General features: G+C 43.0%; 1 protein-coding gene across 2 annotated transcripts in view; it reads left to right on the top strand.

Moving 5' to 3' along the window:
* The window catches only part of LOC123993719 (proton-coupled amino acid transporter 1-like), a 35,798-nt gene that overhangs the window by 634 nt on the left and 22,197 nt on the right, over nucleotides 1–12,967 (top strand). The window contains exons 2-3 of one of the 2 annotated variants that reach the window (XM_046296137.1): nucleotides 9,913–10,001; nucleotides 12,251–12,361. In XM_046296137.1, coding sequence (XP_046152093.1) covers nucleotides 12,331–12,361 — 31 coding nt within the window. In that variant the 5' untranslated portion in view covers nucleotides 9,913–10,001; nucleotides 12,251–12,330. The remainder of the gene's footprint in view (nucleotides 1–9,912; nucleotides 10,002–12,250; nucleotides 12,362–12,967) is intronic. The other variant, XM_046296136.1, reaches the window with a different exon arrangement.

The raw sequence follows: 12,967 nt of genomic DNA, 5'->3' as shown, positions 1-12,967 counted from the left end.
AGCTAACATGACTTAGACAGGATTGGAGCATGCAAAACAAACTGATGTTTTGTCTACTAACGTTAACCAGCTGGAGGTGATGTAGCTGTAATATGTGATCAAACAACGATGTTGATATAGACTAGCTTGGCTAACAAATACAGCTCCAAACCGAACGGTTTCTAATGATGGCTTTGAGACCTTGCAACAAACAAAAACATGTTTTGAAACTGCAGTAAAAGTGTAATAACTGCAGTCGACTGTGGTATTTTGGACGCAGTAATTGCAGAATGTAATTTTTGGGGGGTAAGTGGGTCTAAAGTGCCGTACCTAGCTGACGTTATACCTATAGCTTTTTGTTGTTGTTGTCAGCTAGTAAATTAAGTGGGTAGTTGTGGGTAAAGTAGCTAACTGACAGCTACTGTGCCAAAGCTCTTTCGTAGGTACTTCTGTTAATTAATTGATCAATGCATGTCCTTATTATGTCCAGATAAATGAGTAATGACGTCTGACGAAATACTGGGCCAGTTACTTAAACATTTTAGGCTAATCCAGGCATGTTTATATTCAGATTGAAAGCAAGTGCTAATGGTATGTCCATGCAGTTTTCAAACAATGTACTGGTAAGTGCTAAAATAGAGGTGAGTTCCTGTCACCAGATCTCAGCTAGGTCATTGAGGTAGATATGTACATATAGGTAGGGATAAAGTGACTAGGCAACAGGATAGATAATAAACAGTAGCGTATGTTGATGATTTCAAAAGAGGTATTGCAAAAATGGTCAACACAGATAGTCCGAGTGGTTAACTAATTTATAACTTATTAATAATGATCTATAGGCCCATGCTGAATCTTTTCAGCCTCCTGTGGGGGAAGAGGCATTTTCATGGCCTCTTCATGACTATGTTGCATTGAGCCTTTAAAAAAAAAACTTTTGAGGGGGTAGATCAGCTTTAATATTGCAGATTGTGACTTCTATCAATGTAATTGTCTGCATCATTTCCAATCCCCCGGATTTAAAAAATAATTATATCTATATATATATTCCCCTAACCACCCCTCCCTTAATTGGAGTAAACTAATGGACAACAACTTTTAGGCTTTTACTTCCATCTTATACATACTATATACATTTTAAGGACACAGTCTATTTTCCAATAGTTATCTTTTGTTTGTTTTTAGGCCTATTCATTCAGCCTCCTTCAACCCCTCCCATCTTATCTCTGAAGACCATCCAGTTTTGATGTATATTTGTCAACTGTGATGTTTCAAAAAGGTTCTGAACCCGTGTACATTTTACACGAGTTCTTTTTAATTTAATTTAATTTTTAGTCCCACCCTTGAGAAATAATTTTACGTTAATGGAGGAGAAGTTGACCTTTCTTACTGATAGCCTTTTTATGTCTCGACTCCTCAAATTACGTGCAGAGTAAACACTGCTACAACGGGAGTATCCATGAACATTGATTTTGGGAAATGAATCCTCAGTTTGTCGAGCACAGCATTGAGGTAACACGTACCGCTAGCAGCATTTTAGCCAAAGACTGTTATACTAGCTGTCTAGTCTATTTTTATAAATGTGCAAAAAGCATAAAGCACAGTTTTTTTTTCTATAAGGATATGGCAACTCATTCTCATTGTGAGAAATGTGGTAGGTCACTTGATTTCAACATCTGAACAAAGTGGACAGTCTAGTATGCTGTTCAAACAGTCAGAGATAGACAGAATGGTGGCCATACTTCAACTGTTCAGCCTTGTTAACTAGCAAATAGATCCAAGTTGGTTAAACTTGTAGTCATAGACTGTTCTCCCTGCTACCGCACAGCAACAGTACCGGAGTGCCAAGTCTAGGTCAAAAAGACTTCTTAACAGCTTCTACCCCCCCAAGTCATAAGACTCCTATTACAGCTAATCAAATATCTACCCAGACTATTTGCATCCCCCCCTCTTTATGCAACTGCTACTCTCTGTTTATTATCTTTGCATAGTCACTTTAATTCTACCTACAGTTGAAGTCAGAAGTTTAAATGCACTTAGGTTGGAGTCATTAACTCGTTATTCAACCACTCCACAAATTTCTTGTTAAAACAAACTATAGTTTTGGCAAGTCAGTTAGAACATCTACTTTGTGCATGACATAAGTAATTGTTCCAACAATTATTTACAGACAGATTATTTCACTGTATCACAATTCCATTGGCTCAGAAGTTTACATACACTAATTTGACCGTGCCTTTCAACAGCTTGGAAAATGATGTCATGGCTTTAGAAGCTTCTGATAGGCTAATTTACATAATTTGAGTCAATTTGAGGTGTACCTCTGGATGTATTTCAAGGCCTACCTTCCAATTCATTGCCTCTTTGCTTGACATCATGGGAAAATCGTAGACCACCACAAGTCTGGTTCATCCTTGGGAGCAATTTCCAAACGCCTGAAGGTACCACGTTCATCTGTACAAACAATAGTGCGCAAGTATAAACACCATGGGACCATGCAGCCGTCATACCACTCAGGAAGGAGACGCGTTGTCTCTTAGAGTGTGAATAGTGCAAATCAATCCCAGAGCAACAGCAAAGGACCTTGTGAAGATGCTGGAGGAAACGGGTACAAAAGTATCTATATCCACAGTAAAACGAGTCAGATATCGACATAACCCGAAAGGCCTCTCAGCAAGGAAGAAGCCACTGCTCCAAAACCGTCATTAAAAAAGCCAGACTACGGTTTGCAACTGCACATGGGGACAAAGATAGTAATTTTTTGAGAAATGTCCTCTGGTCTGATGAAACAAAAAAATAACTGTTTGGCTATAATGACCATTGTTATGTTTGGAGGGAAAAGGGGGAGGTTTGCAAGCCGAAGAACACCATCCCAACCGTGAAGCACAGGGGTAGCAGCATCATGTTGTGGGGGTGAGGTGCTGCAGGAGGGAATGGTGCACTTCACAATATAGGTGGCATAATGAGGATGGAAAATTATGTGGATATATTGAAGCAACATCTCAAGGCATCAGTCAGGATGTGAATGAACGCTTGGTCGCAAATGGGTCTTCCAAATGGACAATGACCCCAAGTATACTTCCAAAGTTGTGGCAAAATGGCTTAAGTACAACAAAGTCAAGGTATTGGAGTGGCCATCACAAAGCCCTGACCTCAATCCTATGGAAAATGTATGGGCAGAACTGAAAAATCGTGTGCAATCAAGGAGGCCTACAAACCTGACTCGGTTACACCAGCTCTGTCAGGAGGAATTGGCCAAAATTCACCCAATTTATTGTGGGAAGCTTGTGGGAGGCTACCCGATACGTTTGACCCAAGTTAAACATTGTAAAGGCAATGCTACCAAATACTAATTGAGTGTATGTAAACTTCTGACCCACTGGGAATGTGATGAAATAAATCAAAGCTGAAATAAATCATTCTCTCTACTATTATTCTGACATTTCACATTCTTAAAATAAAGTGGTGATCCTAACTGACCTAAAACAGGGATTTTTTACTCGGATTAAATGTCAGGATTTATGAAACTGAGTTTAAATGTATTTGGCTAAGGTGTATGTAAACTTCCGACATCAACTGTACATATTACCTCGACTAACCGGTGCCCCCGCTCATTGACTGTACCAGTACCCCTGTATATAGTCTCCACATTGACTCTGTACCAGTACCTCCTGTATATAGTCTCCACATTGACTGTACCGGTACCCCCTGTATATAGTCTCCACATTGACTCTGTACCGGTACCCCCTGTATATAGTCTCCACATTGACTGTACCGGTACCCCCTGTATATAGTCTCCACATTGACTGTACCGGTACCCCCTGTATATAGTCTCCACATTGACTCTGTACCGGTACCCCCTGTATATAGTCTCCACATTGACTGTACCAGTACCCCCTGTATATAGTCTCCACATTGACTGTACCAGTACCCCCTGTATATAGTCTCCACATTGACTCTGTACCGGTACCCCCTGTATATAGCCTCCACATTGACTCTGTACCGGTACCCCCTGTATATAGTCTCCACATTGACTCTGTACCGGTACCCCCTGTATATAGTCTCCACATTGACTCTGTACTGGTACCCCCTGTATATAGTCTCCACATTGACTCTGTACCGGTACCCCCTGTATATAGTCTCCACATTGACTCTGTACCGGTACCTCCTGTATATAGTCTCCACATTGACTGTACCAGTACCCCCTGTATATAGTCTCCACATTGACTCTGTACCGGTACCTCCTGTATATAGTCTCCACATTGACTCTGTACCGGTACCTCCTGTATATAGTCTCCACATTGACTCTGTACCGGTACCCCCTGTATATAGTCTCCACATTGACTCTGTACCGGTACCCCCTGTATATAGCCTCCACATTGACTCTGTATATAGTCTCCACATTGACTCTGTACCGGTACCCCCTGTATATAGTCTCCACATTGACTCTGTACCGGTACCCCCTGTATATAGTCTCCACATTGACTCTGTACCGGTACCCCCTGTATATAGTCTCCACATTGACTCTGTACCGGTACCCCCTGTATATAGCCTCCACATTGACTCTGTACCGGTACCCCCTGTATATAGTCTCCACATTGACTCTGTACCGGTACCCCCTGTATATAGTCTCCACATTGACTCTGTACTGGTACCCCCTGTATATAGTCTCCACATTGACTCTGTACCAGTACCCCCTGTATATAGTCTCCACATTGACTCTGTACCGGTACCCCCTGTATATAGTCTCCACATTGACTGTACCAGTACCCCCTGTATATAGTCTCCACATTGACTCTGTACCGGTACCCCCTGTATATAGCCTCCACATTGACTCTGTACCGGTACCCCCTGTATATAGTCTCCACATTGACTCTGTACCGGTACCCCTGTATATAGTCTCCACATTGACTCTGTACTGGTACCCCCTGTATATAGTCTCCACATTGACTCTGTACCGGTACCCCTGTATATAGTCTCCACATTGACTCTGTACCGGTACCCCCTGTATATAGTCTCCACATTGACTCTGTACCGGTACCCCCTGTATATAGTCTCCACATTGACTCTGTACCGGTACCCCCTGTATATAGTCTCCACATTGACTCTGTACCGGTACCCCCTGTATATAGTCTCCACATTGACTCTGTACCAGTACCCCCTGTATATAGCCTCCACATTGACTCTGTACCGGTACCCCCTGTATATAGTCTCCACATTGACTCTGTACCGGTACCCCCTGTATATAGTCTCCACATTGACTCTGTATATAGTCTCCACATTGACTCTGTATCGGTACCCCCTGTATATAGTCTCCACATTGACTCTGTACCGGTACCCCCTGTATATAGTCTCCACATTGACTCTGTACCGGTACCCCCTGTATATAGTCTCCACATTGACTCTGTATCGGTACCCCCTGTATATAGTCTCCACATTGACTCTGTACCGGTACCCCCTGTATATAGCCTCCACATTGACTCTGTACCGGTACCCCCTGTATATAGCCTCCACACTGACTCTGTACCGGTACCCCCTGTATATAGCCTCCACACTGACTCTGTACCGGTACCCCCTGTATATAGCCTCCACATTGACTCTGTACCGGTACCCCCTGTATATAGCCTCCACATTGACTCTGTACCGGTACCCCCTGTATATAGCCTCGCTGTTGTTATTTTACTGAAGCTCTTTAATTATTTGTTACTTTTATTTTTTACTTATCTGGTTTGTACTGTTCTTTCGTTGTCCAGAAGCCAAAGGCTCAATCCTAGTCATATTAGCAACCTCTGCTAGCTGTTGCTATTATATTCCCCCTCTTTCTAAAATTCAAACAGAGATTTTCATCTCTATCACAACTGCTCGCATAGGTTAAGAAGGGTTTTTTCCGCGAATTACATTTTGGTAAATGTATGAAAATTAAGTTTTATTCGCGGCTTTATTACAAGAGTGGCATGTTCAATAACAGGATATGCCTTTTGGTTTGCTGACTGATAACAGGATATGCCTTTTGGTTTGCTGACTGATAACAGGATATGCCTTTTGGTTTGCTGACTGATAACAGGATATGCCTTTTGGTTTGCTGACTGATAACAGGATATGCCTTTTGAACTGTCAGACAATAGGCTTGTCATTGTTGCATGTTTCCTTTAAGCTCTTAATGAAACATGTCTGTTACTTGTAGGCATGCTTATTATCAGAGAAGAGGCAAAGCAAGAGTTTTCACTCTCGTCTAAATCTGTCCAAAATACACCTGCTCGTTGAACATCTCATTCCAAAATGATGGACATTAATATGGAGTTGGTCCCCCCCCCCCTTTTTGCTGCTATAACAACCTCTACTCTTCTGGGAAGGATTTCCACTAGATGTTGGAACATTGCTGTGGGGACTTCCATTCTACCACTAGCACATTAGTGAGGTAAGGCGCTGATACTAGCACATTAGTGAGGTAAGGCGCTGATGTTGGGCGTTATGGCATTCCATTTTATCCCAAAGATGTTCGATGGGGTTGAAGTCAGGGCTCTGTGCAGGCCAGTCAAGTTCTTCCACACTGATCTCGACAAACCATTTCTGTGTGGGCCTCGCTTTGTGCATGGTGGCATCGTCATGCTGAAACGGGAAAGGGCCTTCACCAAACTATTGCCACAAAGTTGGAAGCACAGAATCGTCCAGAATGTCATTCTATACTATAGCGTTCCCTTCACTTGAAATAAGGGGCCCAAACCATGAAAAACAGCACCAGACCATTAGTTCTCTTCCACCAAACTTTACAGTTGGCACTACTATGGATTGGTACAGGTAGCGTTCTCCTGGCGTCCACCAAACCCAGATTCGTCCGTCGTCTGCCAGATGGTGAAGTGTGATTCATCACGCAAGAGAACACATTACTACTGCTCCAGAGTCCAATGGCGGCGAGCTTTATACCAGTCCAGCTGATGCTTGGCATTGCGCATGGTGATCATAGTCTTATGTGCTGCTGCTCGGCCATGGAAATGCATTTCATGAAGCTCCCGACGAACAGTTCTTGTGCTGACATTACTTCCAGAGGCAGTTTGAAACTCGGGAGTTGCAATTGAGGACAGATGCTTTATACACGCTACACACTTCAGCACTCGGCGGTCCTGTTCTGTGAACTTGTGTGGCCTACCACTTCGCGGCTGAGCCATTGTTGCTCCTAGACGTTGGGAAGGTGGCATCATATGACAGTGCCTCGTTGAACGTTACTGAGCTCTTCAGTTAGGCCATTCTACTGCCAATGTTTGTCTATTGAGATTGCATGGCGGTGTGCTCGATTTTTATGCACCTGTCAGCAAATGATGTTGCTGAAATGGCCGAATCCACTAATTTGAAGGGGTGTTCATATACTTTTGTGTATATGTTGAGCCGAGCCCAGAGCTCAACCTCTAAACTGTCTGTATAACTGAGTCTATAAGGTCCAGTTCTGTGTTTGTATTGCATCATCTGTAGAACTGTGCATTTTCCATGTCAGAAGTGATTTTCTTATTTGCATTTCATCATAACTTGGAACAAAGTAAATAAATACTGACAACATTCAGCAAATTGTATTGCTTCATGACGCCGACAGGTTAGAGGTCAAAAGTTTGGAACTATGAATATAGTCTCCTAGCTAAGAAGGGTATCATCTCCTAGCTATATATCTTCAATGCAAGATAATTTTCTATGTTCCTCCTCTGACAAGGAACAAAAAGAAAAAGAACTGTACTTGATTGTCTAAAAATAATAAATATTGATTAGGTTTAATAGCCATTTAAAAAAACTCACTTGACTACTTACTACTTGTCTAAGTTGTTCTTCATCACACATGGTAGCACGTTGTGCTGCTAATAACTTACTGTCCATCACTCAACTGAGGGAGGGAACTGATGGATTGGTACGTATGTACATAGGCCTACATATGTTGACAAAGAAATTGGAAGTGAAAACCGAGAGAGACAACAAAATATCAGAAGTCACACTTTTTTTAGGGGAACAGAATGTAGCCTGCCTCGTTGCCTTTTTCAGAACAGGAGAACAGAATGTAGCCTTTTTCAGAACAGGAGAACAGAATGTAGCCAGCCTCGTTGCCTTTTTCAGAACAGCGGAACAGAATGTAGCCAGCCTTGTTGCCTTTTTCAGAACAGTGTGCCAGCCTTTTTTTTCAGAACAGCCGAACAGAATGTAGCCAGCCTTGTTGCCTTTTTCAGAACAGCGGAACAGAATGTAGCCAGCCTTGTTGCCTTTTTCAGAACAGCAGAACAGAATGTAGCCAGCCTTGTTGCCTTTTTCAGAACAGCAGAACAGAATGTAGCCAGCCTTGTTGCCTTTTTCAGAACAGGAGAACAGAATGTAGCCAGCCTTGTTGCCTTTTTCAGAACAGCGGAACAGAATGTAGCCAAACTTTTTCAGAACAGGAGAACAGAATTTTTTTTTTCAGAACAGGGAACAGAATTTTCAGAACAGGGGAACAGAATGTAGCCAGCCTTGTTGCCTTTTTCAGAACAGCGGAACAGAATGTAGCCAGCCTTGTTGCCTTTTTCAGAACAGGAGAACAGAATGTAGCCAGCCTTGTTGCCTTTTTCAGAACAGCGGAACAGAATGTAGCCAGCCTTGTTGCCTTTTTCAGAACAGGAGAACAGAATGTAGCCAGCCTTGTTGCCTTTTTCAGAACAGCGGAACAGAATGTAGCCAAACTCGTTGCCTTTTTCAGAACAGCAGAACAGAATGTAGCCAGCCTTGTTGCCTTTTTCAGAACAGTGGAACAGAATGTAGCCAGCCTTGTTGCCTTTTTCAGAACAGTGGAACAGAATGTAGCCAGCCTTGTTGCCTTTTTCAGAACAGCAGAACAGAATGTAGCCAAACTCGTTGCCTTTTTCAGAACAGCGATGGTCATTTCAAGGTTGTTCAGCAGAGGCAGTCAGCATCTGACTGTTCAGTAATATCATTGAACTAGTTGCTGTCAGCATCTGACTTTGCAGTAGTGTTGCATGGTATACCACTACAATGGTAATATCACGGAACCAAAACGTCATGATACCAAACATTTTAGAATAGCGTAGTACCGTTTCGTATGATACTACTAACTTTTTCAGCCTCACTGATCTAAAGAACCTGCTGGCGCCTGGTATAATATGTTATTAAAGTCAGTTGGATTTCAGCAACAGCCTCTAGTCTCTTGTATGTGCCGGTCCAATAATAACCAATTCCCTTTCGTGCTTCTATCACGTGTGGCAGCTGTACTCAGCCAGCAGGCAGCCACATTCCCTACCAGCCAGCAGGCAGCCACATTCGCTACCAGCCCTCACTCAGGCAGCCACATTCCCTACCAGCCCTCACTCAGGCAGCCACATTCCCTACCAGCCCTCACTCAGGCAGCCACATTCCCTACCAGCCCTCACTCAGGCAGCCACATTCCCTACCAGCCCTCACTCAGGCAGCTTTACAGAAAAGAGAACTGCCTGCCTCTACTTAAAATATCAAAGGGACGCAAAACCATCTGTTTGTGGAACGACCCTTATGCCGAAAATAAAGTGTCTGTGTCTCTCTCCAGTCTACACAACATAAACCCCCAGAAACCATCTCTCATAGGCCATATCTGGTTTACAATCGCATACTTTTCTCAGGGGTTGGAGAGAAAAGGGGGAAAAAAAGTAAACCAGATATGGTCTATGAGAGATGGTTTCTGTAAAGGTGGTTCTCGCACGCACACACACACACACACACACACACACGAGAGGGTTTTGAAAACAGTTGTAGGTAAACCGAGACGGTGGTTGGTGGTCATCTTACACTGTGAACAGATCTACTTTTGGATATCAGGTAAAGTTTCATACCCAAATAAGGAAATGAGATGATGATGATGATGAAGCCTAGTATCTGGACTATTAAAAGACATGCTTCCAGGGTAAAAAGAAGATATCTTTTTGTGATCTCTTATAGCATATTCATCATAACATCAATATCATCATCTGACTGGAGAGACACACCACTTATTTTGATAAATTGATATTCAACTCCCAAAGACCAGGGTAAGAAGTTCTTAATTATTTTTGTACTAATCTGCACACTTAAAAATATTTCATGTGTTTTTAAAATATTGAAATATCAAATATCACTCACATTAGGCAGAATAATTATAATAATAGTAATTTATTGCATTTTTTAAAATTGCTTTTCATTATACAAGAGTGAAGTGCACCAGTGTTTACGTGGTAGCTGGGATGCAGACCTGATGAGTCTTCTGTTTAAACTGTTGTGTTACATTGGAGCGGCTTTCAGAGTGAGCAACGTTGATACATGTGTATCATCGCCTGTTATAACCAATTGCACAGACCAGTCTGAGTAGACTGAGCCAATCAGCCATTAAATGTAGGATTCTATTATCCACTGACCAGTGTGAAGTTAAATTCAATATGTTGCATTGAGTAAAAGTGTGAATTTCCTTGACCGGTATCGTGATACTTGGACTGGTATCGTTAGTACACTGAACAAAAATATAAAACCCAACATGGAACAATTTCAAATATTTTATTGAGTTACAGTTCATATAAGGAAATCAGTCAATTTAAATAAATTAATTAGGCCCTAATGTACAGATTTCACATCACTGGGAATACAGATATGCATCTGTTTGTCACAGATACATAAAAGATAGGGGCGGGGAAACCAGTCAGTATCTGGGGTGGCCACCATTTTTCCCCATGCAGTGTGACACATCTCCTTCACAGAGTTGATCAGGCTGTTGATTGTGGCCTGTGAAATGTTGTCCCACTCCTCTTCAATGGCTGTGCGAAGTTTCTGGATATTGGGGGGGGAACTGGAACACGCTGTTGTACACATCGATCCAGAGCATCCCAAACATGCACAATGGGTGACCATGTCTCGTGAGTATGCAGGCCATAGAGAAACGAAGACATTTTCAGCTTCCAGGAATTGTGTACAGCATCTTGCCACATGGGGCTGTGCATTATCATGCTGAAACATGAGGTGATGGCGGTGGATGAACGGCACGACAATGGGCCTCAGGATCTCATCACGGTATCTCTGTGCATTCAAATTACCATCGATAAAATGCATTTGTGTTCATTGTCTGTAGTTTATACCTGACCTGTACCGTAACCCCACCAATGTGATTCTCTGTTCACAATGTTGACATGAGCAAACTGCTCTCCCACACGACGTCTGCTATCTGCTCGGTACAGTTGAAACCTGGGATTCATTTGTGAAGAGCACACCTCTCCAGCGTGCCAGTGGCCATCATAGGTGAGCAGTTGCCCACTGACGTCGGTTACGACGCTGAACTGCAGTCAGGTCAAGACCCTGGTGAGGGTGACGAGCACACAGATGAGCTTCCCTGAGACGGTTTCTGACAGTTTGTGCAGAAATTCTTTGGTTGTGCAAAGTTTCAGCAGCTCCGTGCGGTCGGGTGCGGTTGGACGTACTGCCAAATTCTCTAAAATGACGTTGTTGCCGGCTTGTGGTAGAGAAATTAACATTCAATTATCTTCCAACAGCTCTATTGGAGTCCAATAGAGCTCTATTGGACATTCCGGCTGTCAGCATGCCAATTGCATGCTCTCTCAACTTGAGACATCTGTGGCGCTGTGGGACAAAACTGCTTATTTTAGAGTGGCCTTTTATTGTCCCCAGCACAAGATACACCTATGTAACGATCATTCTGGTTAATCATCTTCTAGCTATGCCACACCTGTCAGGTGGATGGATTATCTTGGTAAAGGAGAAATGCTCACTAGGGATGTAAACAAATGTGTGCACACAATTTGAGTGAGAAGGTTTTTGTGCGTATGGAACATTTTCTGGGATATTTTCATTTCAGCTCACGAAACAATGGGACTAACACTTTTTATATTTTAGTTCAGTATAACATCTTGATATCGTGACGACACTACTGTGCAGTAATAACGCTTAAGTAGTTGCTGTCAGCATTTCTGACTGTGCGGTAATAGCATAGAACAAGCCTCAACTCCAGCAGTTCTATGCCTCAACTCCAGCGGTTCTATGCCTCAACTCCAGCGGTTCTATGCCTCAACTCCAGCGGTTCTATGCCTCAACTCCAGCGGTTCTATGCCTCAACTCCAGCGGTTCTATGCCTCAACTCCAGCGGTTCTATGCCTCAACTCCAGCGGTTCTATGCCTCAACTCCAGCGGTTCTATGCCTCAAATCCAGCAGTTCTATGTTTCACCAGATAAGAGAACACTGCTGATTCTTTGAGATCTGGTAAGCTATAGTATAACATGGAATTCACTTCTGTTACAGTGTCCTTACCACAGTGGCTCTGAAGGAGGAATCCGAGACTAAGACAGCAGGAGGATCCACCCAGCGCCAGCGGACCAACCATGACCTCCAACACTGACAATCGTCAAGACGGTATTTATTTTGAAACCTAGAACAGGGCCTGTATTCATAAAAAATAGGACTGCTCGTCTGGTATCAGTGTCTCTATATGAGTAGGAGCGCTGATCCAGTCCTTTTTTCTTTATCCTAAGGAATACGTTTATATGGACAGGAGGCGACCTGATGCTAGATTAGTACTCCTACTCTGAGAAGCTTTAGGATTATGAGCCCTGGGCTGCGTTCAACAGGGCACAACCTTGTGGAATGTGCAGATGGCAATCTGGACAAAGAATCCCAATAGGACAAACATGATTCTCTGACACGTGGAAGAAGGAATGAGATCCGGTCTATTCATGCCATTTCTACCTACAGCGTTTGCCTAGTGAGCATATCCAGGGAACTCATGTACCCTGTGATTGAGTAGGAACACACATTTTCCCACATTCGCAGGATATCTCTATTTCAATACTTTCCATTCAGTGATTTTTCTTTTAGATGAGAAGTAGCCTAAAGTGTCTTGTTAGTGGCCCGTCATGAGATCATTAGCTTACAGCAATAACCCGCTGCGTTGTTTGCGTCAACAAGCCAGGGCCTAGTCTCGCGGACCGATTTTTATGGCTAGAACTTTGGTCCTTCTGT

Source organism: Oncorhynchus gorbuscha, linkage group LG13 (assembly GCF_021184085.1).
Source record: "Oncorhynchus gorbuscha isolate QuinsamMale2020 ecotype Even-year linkage group LG13, OgorEven_v1.0, whole genome shotgun sequence".
NCBI classification, from domain to species: Eukaryota; Metazoa; Chordata; class Actinopteri; order Salmoniformes; family Salmonidae; genus Oncorhynchus; species Oncorhynchus gorbuscha.
Note: the sequence above shows the minus strand (reverse complement) of the source record. Positions and strands in the feature narration are given on the sequence as shown.